Raw genomic sequence first — 17900 nt, 5'->3', positions numbered from 1 at the left:
GGTGAATGTTTCCCTGTGTTAAAGTCAATGTTTCCCTGTATTAAGGTGAATGTTTCCCTGTATTAAGGTGAATGTTTCCCTGTATCAAGGTGAATGTTTCTCTGTGTTAAGTTGAATGTTTCCCTGTGTTAAAGTCAATGTTTCCCTGTATTAAGGTGAATGTTCCCTGTGTTAAAGTCAATGTTTCCCTGTATCAAGGTGAATGTTTCCCTGTATTAAGTTGAATGTTTCCCTGTGTTAAAGTCAATGTTTCCCTGTATTAAGGTGAATGTTTCCCTGTGTTAAGGTGAATGTTTTCCTGTGTTAAGTTGAATGTTTCCCTGTGTTAAAGTCAGTGTTTCCCTGTATTAAGGTGAATGTTTCCCTGTGTTAGGGTGAATGTTTCCCTGTATTAAGGTGAATGTTTCTTTCTGTTAAGTTGAATGTTTCCTTATGTTCATATCAATGTTTTCTTATGTTAATCACATTTTCTTAATTTCAGCCAAAGATTCAGCAGATGAAATACCGGTCATCTAAGTCCTATAAAATTCTTGCAGAGGAGTACACTGACCACCTGACATTTGAGTACCTGGTCAATCAGATTCTTGTCCCACGAGTGCCTGGGACAGAGGGCAACCAAAAAGTCGGTGATGTAAGTACATGGAATACTGCTCTTTGCTTTTCTTTTTTACGATTATATATATATAAATATATGTCTGTACTATTATTAAGTACTAATGTCTGTACTATTACTAAGTACTGATGTCTGTACTATTACTAAGTACTGATGTCTGTACTATTACTGAGTACTAATGTTTGTACTATTACTAAGTACTGATGTCTATACTATTACTGAGTACTGATGTCTGTACTATTACTAAGTACTGATGTCTGTACTATTACTAAGTACTGATGTCTGTACTATTACTGAGTACTAATGTTTGTACTATTACTAAGTACTGATGTCTATACTATTACTAAGTACTGATGTCTGTACTATTACTAAGTACTGATGTCTGTACTATTACTAAGTACTGATGTCTGTACTATTACTGAGTACTAATGTTTGTACTATTACTAAGTACTGATGTCTATACTATTACTAAGTACTGATGTCTGTACTATTACTGAGTACTAATGTCTGTACTATTACTGAGTACTGATGTCTGTACTATTACTGAGTACTGATGTCTGTACTATTACTGAGTACTGATGTCTGTACTATTACTGAGTACTGATGTCTGTACTATTACTAAGTACTGATGTCTGTACTATTACTGAGTACTGATGTCTGTACTATTACTGAGTACTGATGTCTGTACTATTACTGAGTACTGATGTCTGTACTATTACTGAGTACTGATGTCTGTACTATTACTGAGTACTGATGTCTGTACTATTACGAAGTACTGATGTCTGTACTATTACTAAGTACTAATGTCTGTATTGTCACTGAGGGCCAATGTCCCTCAATGTAGTTCTTCATTACTTGAGGACCAAAAACAGCTTAATGTTATAATCTTTTAGTGTTGTATTCTCTCTAAGATAGTACCTATCTCATTACCCGAAGAAGCCCGAGAGTACGAAACTGGTCGACTGTTGTGATTGATACATATATCTGATTTCTTAATATTGATGTATTGTGGACATCATGGCCATAATTTATAATTGAATCCCATAGCGGAAAGCAGGATGATCAAGATTAGACTTAAAACAAGTCAGCGAAAATACATTTGAGATTCCTGTGTTGTTAGTGATATCAGAGTCATAACAAAGAGCTCAGTATGAAAGTAAGGAAGTGATTTTAATCAATTATTGATTTTGTTTGTTCATTTATTTTAATCAAGATTGAATTCTTCAGAATGATTCAATTTAAACCAGGAAAGCAATTTCATTTCTTCATGGTATCCTTTTGTAATGAATTTAAGAGTCCTCCTTCCTCATTAATGTTATTGATCATAATTTTCCTGACCTTTTGTCAATGGTGTAGTTAAACAGGCATGTGGGAGATTTAGAATCAATACAGTTTTAACCCACAGGGCTTTCTGATTATCTCTTGCAATTTCCTGTTTTCATGCAAACCAATAGTAATCTGTCTAACCCTGTAGAAATCTACACACCAAATCTCTGACTCTGTGTGACAACATCTTTAGCAGGATCTAATACAACTGATGAGTTGCTAATGAGGCTTGTGTGAAAAACATTCATATCTGATTGGAGGTTGTTTTTAGCCTTTCAATCTAGAAAATATTACATGACAAATACTGGCCATCCCACACTCTAGTTAGTTTGGGAAAGTGGATCTGACAAGGGATGGTGATTACTTTATGTAAAAACTGATACTTGTTGATGTTGTCATGGTCAATAAAATCTGTGTAAACCATAGTTGGTGTGGCATGGTGTTGTACAATAAAATCTGTGTAAACCATAGTTGATGTAGCGTGGTGTTGTACAATATGATCTGTGTAAAACCATAGTTGGTGTGGCATGGTGTTGTACAATATGATCTGTGTAAACAATAGTTGATGTAGCGTGGTGTTGTACAATATGATCTGTGTAAAACCATAGTTGATGTAGTGTGGTGTTGTACAATAAGATCTGTGTAAACAATAGTTGGTGTGGCATGGTGTTGTACAATAAGATCTGTGTAAACCATAGTTGATGTAGTGTGGTGTTGTACAATAAGATCTGTGTAAACCATAGTTGATGTAGTGTGGTGTTGTACAATAAGATCTGTGTAAACCATAGTTGGTGTAGCGTGGTGTTGTACAATAAGATCTGTGTAAACCATAGTTGGTGTAGCGTGGTGTTGTACAATAAGATCTGTGTAAACCATAGTTGGTGTGGCATGGTGTTGTACAATATGATCTGTGTAAACCATAGTTGATGTAGTGTGGTGTTGTACAATATGATCTGTGTAAACAATAGTTGATGTAGCATGGTGTTGTACAATAAGATCTGTGTAAACCATAGTTGATGTAGCATGGTGTTGTACAATATGATCTGTGTAAACCATAGTTGATGTAGCATGGTGTTGTACAATATGATCTGTGTAAACCGTAGTTGATGTAGCGTGGTGTTGTACAATAATATCTGTGTAAACAATAGTTGGTGTGGCATGGTGTTGTACAATAAAATCTGTGTAAACCATAGTTGGTGTAGCGTGGTGTTGTACAATAAAATCTGTGTAAACCATAGTTGATGTAGCGTGGTGTTGTACAATAATATCTGTGTAAACAATAGTTGGTGTGGCATGGTGTTGTACAATAAGATCTGTGTAAAACCATAGTTGAAGTAGCATGGTGTTGTACAATAAAATCTGTGTAAACCATAGTTGATGTAGCGTGGTGTTGTACAATAAAATCTGTGTAAACCATAGTTGATGTAGCGTGGTGTTGTACAATAAAATCTGTGTAAACCATAGTTGATGTAGCGTGGTGTTGTACAATAATATCTGTGTAAACCATAGTTGATGTAGCATGGTGTTGTACAATAATATCTGTGTAAACAATAGTTGATGTAGCATGGTGTTGTACAATAAGATCTGTGTAAAACCATAGTTGAAGTAGCATGGTGTTGTACAATATGATCTGTGTAAACCATAGTTGATGTAGTGTGGTGTTGTACAATATGATCTGTGTAAACCATAGTTGATGTAGTGTGGTGTTGTACAATAAGATCTGTGTAAACCATAGTTGATGTAGTGTGGTGTTGTACAATAAGATCTGTGTAAACCATAGTTGGTGTAGCGTGGTGTTGTACAATAAGATCTGTGTAAACCATAGTTGGTGTAGCGTGGTGTTGTACAATAAGATCTGTGTAAACCATAGTTGATGTAGCGTGGTGTTGTACAATAAGATCTGTGTAAACCATAGTTGATGTAGTGTGGTGTTGTACAATAAGATCTGTGTAAACCATAGTTGGTGTAGCGTGGTGTTGTACAATAAGATCTGTGTAAACCATAGTTGATGTAGTGTGGTGTTGTACAATATAGTCTGTGTAAACCATAGTTGATGTAGTGTGGTGTTGTACAATTTGATCTGTGTAAACCATAGTTGATGTAGTGTGGTGTTGTACAATAAGATCTGTGTAAACCATAGTTGATGTAGTGTGGTGTTGTACAATAAGATCTGTGTAAACCATAGTTGGTGTAGCGTGGTGTTGTACAATAAGATCTGTGTAAACCATAGTTGGTGTAGCGTGGTGTTGTACAATAAGATCTGTGTAAACCATAGTTGGTGTGGCATGGTGTTGTACAATATGATCTGTGTAAACCATAGTTGATGTAGTGTGGTGTTGTACAATATGATCTGTGTAAACAATAGTTGATGTAGCATGGTGTTGTACAATAAGATCTGTGTAAACCATAGTTGATGTAGCATGGTGTTGTACAATATGATCTGTGTAAACCATAGTTGATGTAGCATGGTGTTGTACAATATGATCTGTGTAAACCGTAGTTGATGTAGCGTGGTGTTGTACAATAATATCTGTGTAAACAATAGTTGGTGTGGCATGGTGTTGTACAATAAAATCTGTGTAAACCATAGTTGGTGTAGCGTGGTGTTGTACAATAAAATCTGTGTAAACCATAGTTGATGTAGCGTGGTGTTGTACAATAATATCTGTGTAAACAATAGTTGGTGTGGCATGGTGTTGTACAATAAGATCTGTGTAAAACCATAGTTGAAGTAGCATGGTGTTGTACAATAAAATCTGTGTAAACCATAGTTGATGTAGCGTGGTGTTGTACAATATGATCTGTGTAAACCATAGTTGATGTAGCGTGGTGTTGTACAATAAAATCTGTGTAAACCATAGTTGATGTAGCGTGGTGTTGTACAATAATATCTGTGTAAACCATAGTTGATGTAGCATGGTGTTGTACAATAATATCTGTGTAAACAATAGTTGATGTAGCATGGTGTTGTACAATAAGATCTGTGTAAAACCATAGTTGAAGTAGCATGGTGTTGTACAATATGATCTGTGTAAACCATAGTTGATGTAGTGTGGTGTTGTACAATATGATCTGTGTAAACCATAGTTGATGTAGTGTGGTGTTGTACAATAAGATCTGTGTAAACCATAGTTGATGTAGTGTGGTGTTGTACAATAAGATCTGTGTAAACCATAGTTGGTGTAGCGTGGTGTTGTACAATAAGATCTGTGTAAACCATAGTTGGTGTAGCGTGGTGTTGTACAATAAGATCTGTGTAAACCATAGTTGATGTAGCGTGGTGTTGTACAATAAAATCTGTGTAAAACCATAGTTGATGTAGTGTGGTGTTGTACAATAAGATCTGTGTAAACCATAGTTGGTGTAGCGTGGTGTTGTACAATAAGATCTGTGTAAACCATAGTTGATGTAGTGTGGTGTTGTACAATATAGTCTGTGTAAACCATAGTTGATGTAGTGTGGTGTTGTACAATTTGATCTGTGTAAACCATAGTTGATGTAGTGTGGTGTTGTACAATAAGATCTGTGTAAACCATAGTTGATGTAGTGTGGTGTTGTACAATATAGTCTGTGTAAACCATAGTTGATGTAGCATGGTGTTGTACAATATGATCTGTGTAAACCATAGTTGATGTAGCATGGTGTTGTACAATATGATCTGTGTAAACCGTAGTTGATGTAGCGTGGTGTTGTACAATAATATCTGTGTAAACAATAGTTGGTGTGGCATGGTGTTGTACAATAAGATCTGTGTAAAACCATAGTTGAAGTAGCATGGTGTTGTACAATAAGATCTGTGTAAACCATAGTTGGTGTAGCGTGGTGTTGTACAATATGATCTGTGTAAAACCATAGTTGGTGTAGCATGGTGTTGTACAATGAGATCTGTGTAAACCATAGTTGATGTAGCATGGTGTTGTACAATAAGATCTGTGTAAAACCATAGTTGGTGTAGCGTGGTGTTGTACAATATGATCTGTGTAAAACCATAGTTGGTGTAGCGTGGTGTTGTACAATAAGATCTGTGTAAACAATAGTTGGTGTGGCATGGTGTTGTACAATAAGATCTGTGTAAAACCATAGTTGAAGTAGCATGGTGTTGTACAATAAGATCTGTGTAAACCATAGTTGGTGTAGCGTGGTGTTGTACAATAAGATCTGTGTAAACCATAGTTGGTGTAGCGTGGTGTTGTACAATAAGATCTGTGTAAACCATAGTTGGTGTAGCGTGGTGTTGTACAATAAGATCTGTGTAAACCATAGTTGGTGTGGCATGGTGTTGTACAATAAGATCTGTGTAAACCATAGTTGGTGTGGCACGGTGTTGTACAATGAGATCTGTGTAAACCATAGTTGATGTGTCTAGAGATGTTAAATATTCAAACAGTCCTAGAGATGTTAACTATTTACACATATCCAGAGATGTTAAATATTTACATAGACTTAGAGATGTTAAATGTTTACACAGATCAAGCAATGTTAAATATTTACACAGATCTATAGATTAAATATTTACACAGACCTAGAGATGTTAAATATCTATACAGATCTAGAGATATTAAATATTTACACATATCTAGAGATGTTAAATGTTTATACAGATCTAGAGATGTTAAATATCTATACAGATCTAGAGATGTTAAATATTTACACATATCTAGAGATGTTAAATGTTCATACAGACCTAGAGATGTTAAATATCTATACAGATCTAGAGATGTTAAATATTTACACATATCTAGAGATGTTAAATGTTCATACAGACCTAGAGATGTTAAATATCTATACAGATCTAGAGATGTTAAATATTTACACATATCTAGAGATGTTAAATGTTTATACAGATCTAGAGATGTTAAATATCTATACAGATCTAGAGATGTTAAATATTTACACATATCTAGAGATGTTAAATGTTCATACAGACCTAGAGATGTTAAATATCTATACAGATCTAGAGATGTTAAATATTTACACAGATCTAGAGATGTTAAATATCTATACAGATCTAGAGATATTAAACATTTACACAGATCTAGAGATGTTAAAGATCACAGATGTTGTTAAGTTGGTCATGATAGAACTAAGAATTGTACTAGTAATAACTTAATTACCTAATGTTTCTGTCTAACTAATATCTAAATCACACTTGTATCATTAACACTATAGGTGGTACAATAAACATGTCCAGACTAGAACAGCTTTGATCAGACAGTTCGGTGTATAACATTGATGCCTTTGCTGGTGTTAACGTTTCTACAATCCCTTTTTTTGGCTGATTGCTTTCTGTATCATTATCCAAACCAGTTCATAGGAAATCTGAGGATTGTCTAGGCAGTCTATCACCCAATAAAACCTACAACCAGATTAAACCAATATCATTATTTCCCAGAAAGAAAAACCAGGGATATTGTTTCAGACACTGAAGGCTTGGGATGATGCTATATATATGTTGGAGTTTCAATTACATCTGTACTTGCTCAAGTCCTGAGGGCATGTGACACCCAAAGAAAATAGAACATCATGTGCAAGAAAAAGACAACAGAAATAGGGTTTCAAGAAAAGTTGTTGCTCTCAAATTGCGTTGATTTTTACAGTAAATCATCCATACTAAGTATGTGTATTGATGTTGGCATCTGCATTTTTAGAGTCTTGTGAAAAGTTGGAAGTGTCTAGTAGTAATCATTTTTCTGTATCTGTGAGTGAAGGCTCTCACAAGTTCATATCCGCAGAGACTACTGTGTTGCCACAGCAGTAATTGTCAGTAACCTTCCCAATGCTGATAGTGCTGTGATTTTTAAAGATTTTCAATCAGTGATGAAAGTGTTTCATCTTTATTTTTGTGAACTTCCCTCTACATGCAATTAAAAATGTGCTATCTAATTTTCTCGTTTCTCCAAAAAAAAATCTTCAGACACAAATTTTGTTTATTGATCGGCTGAAAATTTAGATGCAATTATAAGTGAATTAAGAATGCTGTTTGCTTTCAATTTAAACTGCACACCCAAGTAGAATCATTAGACAGATCTCATTTAAAGTCAAGGGCAAAGGTCAAATTTAAAGTAGTTTAAATGAGAGATTTCTAGATAGAAAAGATTAGCTGAACAATGTTTTATGATTGATCAAGCTCGCATAACCATGTTAAAGTTCAAGGATGTAAAAAGTCTACCAGATATATCAATTGCAAGTTTTTTTGCAGAAATTTTTGGGGTCAAAATATTATCTTGAATGAAGACCATTTGACCCTCAAGAATTTTAACATTTTAACTTTGTCAAATGTCAAAAGCTATCGGAATTTCAATTTCAATTCAAGGATTTTTTTCACATGTTCATTTTTTTTGTTATTCTAAATTCTATTCTTCAAAATTCAACAAAAAGGAACAAAAAATCCTTAGAAACAATTTTGTGTATAAATTCAACTGACCACCACAAAATGAAACTAGCCATAGATTGTTGTTTAATGGTGTAAAGACTACCTCTAGATTGTAGATTGACCAGAGTATAAAGGGTATCTATAGATTATAGATTGACCAGTGTAAAGACTACCTCTAGATTGACCAGTATAAAGGGTAGCTATAGATTATAGATTGACCAGTATCAAGGCTACCTATAGATTATAGATTGACCAGTATAAAGACTACCTCTAGATTGACCAGTATAAAGGGTAGCTATAGATTATAGATTGACCAATATAAAGGCTAGCTATAGATTGTAGATTGACCAATATAAAGGCTAGCTATAGATTGACCATTGTAAAGGTTAGCTATAAATTAGAGATTGACCAGTATAAAGGCTAGCTATAGATTGTAGATTGACCAGTATAAAGGTTAGCTATAGATTGACCAGTATAAGACTAACTATAGATTGTAGATTGACCAGTATAAAGGCTTGCTATAGATTGTAGATTGACCAGTATAAAGGATAGCTATAGATTGACCAGTATAAAGACTAGCTATAGATTGACCGGTGTAAAGACTAGCTATAGATTGTAGATTGACCAGTATAAAGGCTAGCTATAGATTGACCAGTATAAAGGCTAGCTATAAATTATAGATTGACCAGTGTAAAGGCTAGCTATAGATTGTAGATTGACCAGTATAAAGGCTTGCTATAAATTATAGATTGACCAATATAAAGGCTAGCTATAGATTGACCGGTGTAAAGACTAGCTATAGATTGTAGATTGACCAGTATAAAGGCTAGCTATAGATTGACCAGTATAAAGGCTTGCTATAAATTATAGATTGACCAATATAAAGGCTAGCTATAGATTGACCAGTATAAAGGCTTGCTATAAATTATAGATTGACCAGTGTAAAGGCTAGCTATAGATTGACCAGTGAAAAGGCTAGCTATAGATTGACCAGTATAAAGGCTTGCTATAAATTATAGATTGACCAATATAAAGGCTAGCTATAGATTGACCAGTATAAAGGCTTGCTATAAATTATAGATTGACCAGTGTAAAGGCTAGCTATAGATTGACCAGTATAAAGGCTTGCTATAAATTATAGATTGACCAGTGTAAAGGCTAGCTATAGATTGACCAGTGAAAAGGCTAGCTATAGATTGACCAATATAAAGGCTAGCTATAGATTGACCAGTGTAAAGGCTAGCTATAGATTGACCAGTATAAAGGCTTGCTATAAATTATAGATTGACCAGTGTAAAGGCTAGCTATAGATTGACCAGTGAAAAGGCTAGCTATAGATTGACCAGTGTAAAGGCTTGCTATAGATAGTTTATATTCACCAGTTAAAAGACTCACTATACATTGATAAGATATCATCTACAGTTGTACATTAACAGTTTAACAGCTATAAGGCGTGACTGTTATCCGCTGTGAAGTGTGAATGTTAACAGCTATAAGGCGTGACTGTTATCCGCTGTGAAGTGTGAATGTTAACAGCTATAAGGCGTGACTGTTATCCGCTGTGAAGTGTGAATGTTAACAGTTGTTAGGTGTGAATGTTAACAGTTGTGAGGTGTGGATGTTAACAGTTGTGAGGTGTGGATGTTAACAGTTGTTAGGTGTGGATGTTAACAGTTGTGAGGTGTGAGTATTAACAGTTGTGAGGTGTGGATGTTAACAGTTGTGAGGTGTGAGTATTAACAGTTGTGAGGTGTGGATGTTAACAGTTGTGAGGTGTGAGTATTAACAGTTGTGAGGTGTGGATGTTAACAGTTGTGAGGTGTGAGTGTTAACAGTTGTGAGGTGTGGATGTTAACAGTTGTGAGGTGTGGATGTTAACAGTTGTGAGGTGTGAGTATTAACAGTTGTGAGGTGTGAGTATTAACAGTTGTGAGGTGTGAATGTTAACAGTTGTGAGGTGTGGATGTTAACAGTTGTGAGGTGTGGATGTTGACAGTTGTGAGGTGTGGATGTTAACATTTGTGAGGTGTAAATGTTGACAGTTGTGAGGTGTAAATGTTGATATTTGTTAGGTTTGAGTATTAACAGTTGTGAGGTGTAAATGTTGATATTTGTTAGGTGTGAGTATTAACAGTTGTGAGGTGTAAGTGATTGAAGATTAGAGTTTCCACCATTGCTGTGTATTAAGTAGAGAATTGTCACTTTTTAATTGATTTCTGTTTGCCTAAGAAAATCAATGCCTTGCTCTGCTTGCTTACTGATTCTGCCCACTCCATTCTCTTCTATTCTAGTTATGCATTGTGAAAAGAAGATCATTGTCTTTATAATTAACACTCCAGGAACAACTGGGTAACTTTGTTTGTGTTTTGTCTGTCCATCTTCTATCTTGTTCAGTTTTACTATGAGAACATATGTAAGATATGTGTAATGGTTATTCACCAATGAACGTATGTGTGGTATGTGTGATGGTTATTTACAGGTGAACATGTGTGGTATGTGTGATGGTTATTTATGGGTGAACATGTGTGGTATGTGTGATGGTTATTTACAGGTGAACATGTGTGGTATGTGTGATGTTTATTTACAGGTGAACATGTGTGGTATGTGTGATGGTTATTTACGGGTGAACATGTGTGGTATGTGTGATGGTTATTTATGGGTGAACATGTGTGTTATGTGTGATGGTTATTTACAGGTGAACATGTGTGTTATGTGTGATGGTTATTTACAGGTGAACATGTGTGTTATGTGTGATGGTTATTTATAGGTGAACATGTGTGGTATGTGTGATGGTTATTTATAGGTGAACATGTGTGGTATGTGTGATGGTTATTTAAGGGTGAACATGTGTGTTATGTGTGATGGTTATTTATGGGTGAACATGTGTGGTATGTGTGATGGTTATTTACAGGTGAACATGTGTGGTATGTGTGATGGTTATTTACGGGTGAACATGTGTGGTATGTGTGATGGTTATTTATGGGTGAACATATGTGGTATGTGTGATGGTTATTTATAGGAGAACGTGTGGTATGTGTGATGGTTATTTACGGGTGAACATGTGTGTTATGTGTGATGGTTATTTACGGGTGAACATGTGTGGTATGTGTGATGGTTATTTACAGGTGAACATGTGTGGTATGTGTGATGGTTATTTACAGGTGAACATGTGTGGTATGTGTGATGTTTATTTACGGGTGAACATGTGTGCTATGTGTGATGGTTATTTACAGGTGAACATGTGTGGTATGTGTGATGGTTATTTATGGGAGAACATGTGTGGTATGTGTGATGGTTATTTATGGGTGAACATGTGTGGTATGTGTGATGGTTATTTATGGGAGAACATGTGTGGTATGTGTGATGGTTATTTAAGGGTGAACATGTGTGTTATGTGTGATGGTTATTTATGGGTGAACATGTGTGGTATGTGTGATGGTTATTTACAGGTGAACATGTGTGGTATGTGTGATGGTTATTTACTGGTGAACATGTGTGGTATGTGTGATGGTTATTTACGGGTGAACATGTGTGGTATGTGTGATGGTTATTTACAGGTGAACATGTGTGGTATGTGTGATGGTTATTTACGGGTGAACATGTGTGGTATGTGTGATGGTTATTTACAGGTGAACATGTGTGGTATGTGTGATGGTTATTTACGGGTGAACATGTGTGGTATGTGTGATGGTTATTTACAGGTGAACATGTGTGGTATGTGTGATGGTTATTTACGGGTGAACATGTGTGGTATGTGTGATGGTTATTTACAGGTGAACATGTGTGGTATGTGTGATGGTTATTTACAGGTGAACATGTGTGGTATGTGTGATGGTTATTTATGGGTGAACATGTGTGGTATGTGTGATGGTTATTTATGGGTGAACATGTGTGGTATGTGTGATGGTTATTTACAGGTGAACATGTGTGTTATGTGTGATGGTTATTTATGGGTGAACATGTGTGGTATGTGTGATGGTTATTTACGGGTGAACATGTGTGTTATGTGTGATGGTTATTTATGGGTGAACATGTGTGGTATGTGTGATGGTTATTTACAGGTGAACATGTAAGATGAGTGTGATTGTTATTTGTGTTTTGATGACAATGACATGTGTGTAGAGAGATATATACTAACTAGTGTGTTAGTTTTGATGATAATGACATGTGTGTAGAGAGATATGTACTAACTGGTGTTTTAGTTTTGATGATAATGACATGTGTGTGTAGAGATATGTACTAACTGGTGTTCTAGTTTTGATGACAATGACATGTGTGTAGAGAGATATATACTAACTAGTGTGTTAGTTTTGATGATAATGACATGTGTGTAGAGAGATATGTACTAACTGGTGTTTTAGTTTTGATGATAATGACATGTGTGTGTAGAGATATGTACTAACTAGTGTGTTAGTTTTGATGATAATGACATGTGTGTAGAGATATGTACTAACTAGTGTGTTAGTTTTGATGATAATGACGTGTGTGTAGAGATATGTACTAACTAGTGTGTTAGTTTTGTTGATAATGACGTGTGTGTAGAGATATGTGCTAACTAGTGTGTTAGTTTTGATGATAATGACATGTGTGTAGAGATATGTACTAACTAGTGTGTTAGTTTTGATGATAATGACGTGTGTGTAGAGATATGTACTAACTGGTGTTCTAGTTTTGATGATAATGACGTGTGTGAGAGATATGTACTAACTAGTGTGTTAGTTTTGATGATAATGACATGTGTGTAGAGATATGTACTAACTGTGTGTTGATAATGAGTGTGTTGTATGTGTTAGTTTTGATGATAATGACATGTGTGTAGAGATATGTACTAACTGGTGTTCTAGTTTTGATGATAATGACGTGTGTAGTATGTACTAACTAGTGTGTTAGTTTTGATGATAATGACATGTGTGTAGAGATATGTACTAACTAGTGTGTTAGTTTTGATGATAATGACATGTGTGTAGAGATATGTACTAACTAGTGTGTTAGTTTTGATGATAATGACATGTGTGTAGAGATATGTACTAACTAGTGTGTTAGTTTTGATGATAATGACGTGTGTGTAGAGAGATATGTGCTAACTAGTGTGTTAGTTTTGATGATAATGACATGTGTGTAGAGATATGTACTAACTAGTGTGTTAGTTTTGATGATAATGACATGTGTGTAGAGATATGTACTAACTAGTGTGTTAGTTTTGATGATAATGACATGTGTGTAGAGATATGTGCTAACTAACTAGTGTGTTAGTTTTGATGATAATGACATGTGTGTAGAGATATGTACTAACTGGTGTTCTAGTTTTGATGATAATGACGTGTGTAGAGAGATATGTACTAACTAGTGTGTTAGTTTTGATGATAATGACATGTGTGTAGAGATATGTACTAACTGGTGTTCTAGTTTTGATGATAATGACGTGTGTAGAGAGATATGTACTAACTAGTGTGTTAGTTTTGATGATAATGACATGTGTAGAGAGATATGTACTAACTAATGTGTTAGTTTTGATGATAATGACGTGTGTGTAGAGAGATATGTACTAACTAGTGTGTTAGTTTTTGATGATAACGACATGTGTAGAGAGATATGTACTAACTAATGTGTTAGTTTTGTGTATGATGATAATGACATGTGTGTAGAGATATGTGTGCTATGATAATGACGTGTCTAGAGAGATATGTACTAACTAGTGTGTTAGTTTTGATGATAATGACATGTGTGTATAGAGATATGTACTAACTGGTATTTGTGTTTTTCCTCTGCAGTTTATCAAGACCACTTTGGAGGCTATGGGATGGTATGTGGAGGAAGACATTTTTGAGGATATGACCCCCCACGGTATGAGGACATTCAGAAATATCATTGGCACCTACGATATCAGCAAGCCCCAAAGACTCATTCTGGCAGCACATTATGATTCTAAAAATATCACTTCTTCTAAAGGTCAGCAATTTCTTGGAGCAACAGACTCAGCTGTCCCTTGTGCTATCTTACTGGATGTGGCCAGACAGCTGAACTGTCTACTCGCCAACAGCAATAGTAATAAGGTTGGTATAGATGTGACTGGTCACTGCTGGTCAATTATCAAGAACTTTAATCAACATATTTGGTCAGGATGGGAGGAATAGAATGGACGTCCAATGATGTCATATTTATCCTACCTTTATTTATTTGATTCCTGGCCATCATATCTACCCATGTATCTGCTCATTCACTCTATAACAGATACAGAACTTAGTTATAAAAGTTGTATAATGTGTGTATGTACATCAAGTGTACTTCATTTGTAGATTGATGGCCATTTAACTTTGAATTTTACTTATAATTTGTACAAAAACAATCACATTCCCACATTCTCCTTCGTTGTCAGCTGGGGAAATTTCTGTCACTATGATAGATATTGATGAATTCATACCCAGATTGAAGGAAAGGAGACAAGTTGATGGGAAATAATCTTTATACAAATTGTAGCTTATAGGGATATTCTGTACAAGTGCTTAGCTGAGCTGGTCCAAAGTGCCAAGTGAACTATTATCACACCAGGGTATCTGTCCATCCTCTGGGATTAAACAATGACAGTTTAATTTACTATCACTTTTTCTTGAGGAGTACTTGATGGATCTTTTTTTCAGAATTCCTATTTAAGTTTTTCTTTGTTCCTAGTTGTGCTGTCACCCAATGTTCTACAAAAGATTTTTTTTTATTCTTTATAGAGACATCCTTCATTTATGGGAAGATGATGCAATATGGCAAATCTTTTCAGCACATTATCATTATCAAATTCAAATTGCCCTTCGACCACAATTCCAGTGTTTGTCCACTCAATACTTGTTATAGCTATTTCTTTAAATACTGAATGAATCCTTTTCAAATTTCATATGAAGATTCCCTTTGGTACCTAGTTGTACATTGTTTGGGACCAATCAGAGAAACAAATTGTTTGGGACCAATCAGAGAAAGAAAATGGCCAAAAGACAGTCATTTGGGATTTTTAGAGTACCGTAAATTTGTGGGTATAGTGCGCACTCGGGTATAGTGCGCAGGTACTTTTTTGGGGTCAGATTAAAAAAAAAAAAAATTTCTACAGAAAGATCAATTGATTACTGGTTACCACGATGAAACAGTTGATGTGGTTTGATCCATTGATAATTAGGAAACCATAATCATCCTGACCCTAACATATTTAATTACCTTATGTAAACAAATTTACACCGGTGCCTGACTTAACAAGGGATTTTTAGAGTAAGGTAATGGTTTTCTTGAAAAGTGTTTGAAGGATTGCTTTCAAATTTCATATGAAGGTTCATCTTGGTACCTAGTTGTGCATTCTTTTATTTTGGACTGATCCGAAAAACAAAATGACAGGAAGCCAGCCTTCTAGATTTTCGGTTCCCCTCGGTTCTTTGTTGTGCAAAGTTCTTTTGAGACTGATTGCACAAACAAGACAGCTGACTGGTGGCCATCTTAGTTTTTCAACAGTCATAAGTTGTTATTGTTTTTCCCCAAATTTCATATGTGGAATTCACTTTTTGTCTCTTGTTTTGCAATTTTAGGACTGATCAGAAAAACAAAATAGGTGAAAGGCAGCCATTTTTGACTTTGACCATGAAAATTTGTTATTGCTAATTTTCTCTGAGACATTGGATTCTTTTTCTCTGATTTCATATTTCAGTTTCCACTTTGTTCCTAGTTGTGGTCTTCTGAATTTGAGCCTGGTCAGAAAAAGTAATAGGCTAACAGGTGACCATCTTGGATTTGACAGTTAGATATAAGCTAGAACATTTTGTGATTTCATATAATTAAAGAGATGGAACAGAGGAATGAAGAGAAAGGAAAAAGATCAAACTTTTAAATAACAATAAAGACAACAATGGTGGACACCTAAGAATTCTCTGTGATCTCTTTTACTTAACCACAAATGATGAGCTCTCATTATGAACGTTTCCACAAATTTGTAAATATAACTTTAAAAACGATATTCCCATTTTTCCCAAGAAAATAAATTTCTCAAAAGTTTAGAAGCTGAAGACATTTTGTAAATACACTGCATCATATGTGGTTTTAAAAAAAGTCTATCTAGAGAATGAGGCACGTTAAGCTGGTGTAACAGAATGATGAAATATATGTGGCGTTTTTCTTTTCAACTAGGGACAACATTGGCAGTGACATTGTTATCAACATGTCTTCTTTCAATCCCCAACCACAGAGGTTTTTGGAGAGGGAAGGTCATACATTGACCTCAGCAGAAACTGAACCTGACATTAAAGTTGCACGGTGTCAGACCTAGTCAGTCTTCTATACAGAATTTCCCACCATGTCCATTCTCTCTGAGCCTTCATCTCATTTTGCTTTCCTGATCCCTTCCTCCATTTTACTGATAATGACAGTTGGTTGATTGCAGGAAGCATTGGTTAGTGTAGCATCAGGACCATTGTCACATCAACACAAGTTTTACATTTGTATAAAGGTAATCTGAATTTTGTTACAGGCAAAGAATCTCACTCCTCAACTTGTGTTTTTTGATGGCGAAGAAGCTTTCCTTGAATGGACTGCCCATGACTCATTGTATGGAGCACGACATCTGGCTGAAAAATGGGCAAATACACCACACCCTTTATTTAATGAAAAGAGCTATTTATCTTCTATTGTGAGTATAAATTTAATAATACTGCTTTTTGTGGTGTAAGTCTTGGTTGCACACTGTCTGTCTTTAACTAGAAAATGATGTCAAGTTTGGTGGACTATGTGTCCTGTTCCTCACCCAGGGCACTAGCTTGTTATATCCACTATGTGTCCAGTTCCTCACCCAGGGCACTAGTTTGTTGATGTCCACTGCTGTGTCCTGTTCCACACCCAGGGCACTAGTTTGTTGATGTCCACTATGTGTCCTGTTCCACACCCAGGGCACTAGTTTGTTATATCCACTATGTGTCCTGTTCCACACCCAGGGCACTAGTTTGTTGATGTCCACTATGTGTCCTGTTCCTCACCCAGGGCACTAGTTTGTTGATGTCCACTATGTGTCATGTTCCTCACCCAGGGCACTAGTTTGTTGATGTCCACTATGTGTCCTGTTCCACACCCAGGGCACTAGTTTGTTGATGTCCACTATGTGTCCTGTTCCACACCCAGGGCGCTAGTTTGTTGATGTCCACTGCTGTGTCCTGTTCCTCACCCAGGGCACTAGTTTGTTGATGTCCACTATGTGTCATGTTCCTCACCCAGGGCACTAGTTTGTTGATGTCCACTATGTGTCATGTTCCTCACCCAGGGCACTAGTTTGTTGATGCCCACTGCTGTGTCCTGTTCCACACCCAGGGCACTAGTTTGTTGATGTCCACTATGTGTCATGTTCCTCACCCAGGGCACTAGTTTGTTGATGTCCACTATGTGTCCTGTTCCTCACCCAGGGTACTTCAGTAAGGAGGAAGACATTTACAGTAATCACTTTGTGTGTATTTATGTACATACATTAATCTTTGATAACCTTGTGTACAAGACCATGTAAAATTAGGTATTTTTGTGTGGTACAATTTCCATGGTGTTTCAAAAAAATCTTTTCCGCAGACATTTGTTTTATGG

General features: G+C 35.8%; 1 protein-coding gene across 1 annotated transcript in view; it reads left to right on the top strand.

Moving 5' to 3' along the window:
* The window catches only part of LOC132544113 (glutaminyl-peptide cyclotransferase-like), a 30769-nt gene that overhangs the window by 10233 nt on the left and 2636 nt on the right, over positions 1 to 17900 (top strand). Inside the window, exons 2-4 of the mRNA XM_060207680.1 lie at positions 482 to 631; positions 14084 to 14365; positions 16807 to 16965. Of these exons, the coding sequence (XP_060063663.1) occupies positions 482 to 631; positions 14084 to 14365; positions 16807 to 16965 (591 nt within the window). The remainder of the gene's footprint in view (positions 1 to 481; positions 632 to 14083; positions 14366 to 16806; positions 16966 to 17900) is intronic.

The sequence above is a fragment of the Ylistrum balloti genome, unplaced genomic scaffold (genome assembly GCF_031769215.1).
Source record: "Ylistrum balloti isolate Yb309-2 unplaced genomic scaffold, AGI_CSIRO_Ybal_v1 Utg369782, whole genome shotgun sequence".
Classification (NCBI taxonomy): domain Eukaryota; kingdom Metazoa; phylum Mollusca; class Bivalvia; order Pectinida; family Pectinidae; genus Ylistrum; species Ylistrum balloti.
Note: the sequence above shows the minus strand (reverse complement) of the source record. Positions and strands in the feature narration are given on the sequence as shown.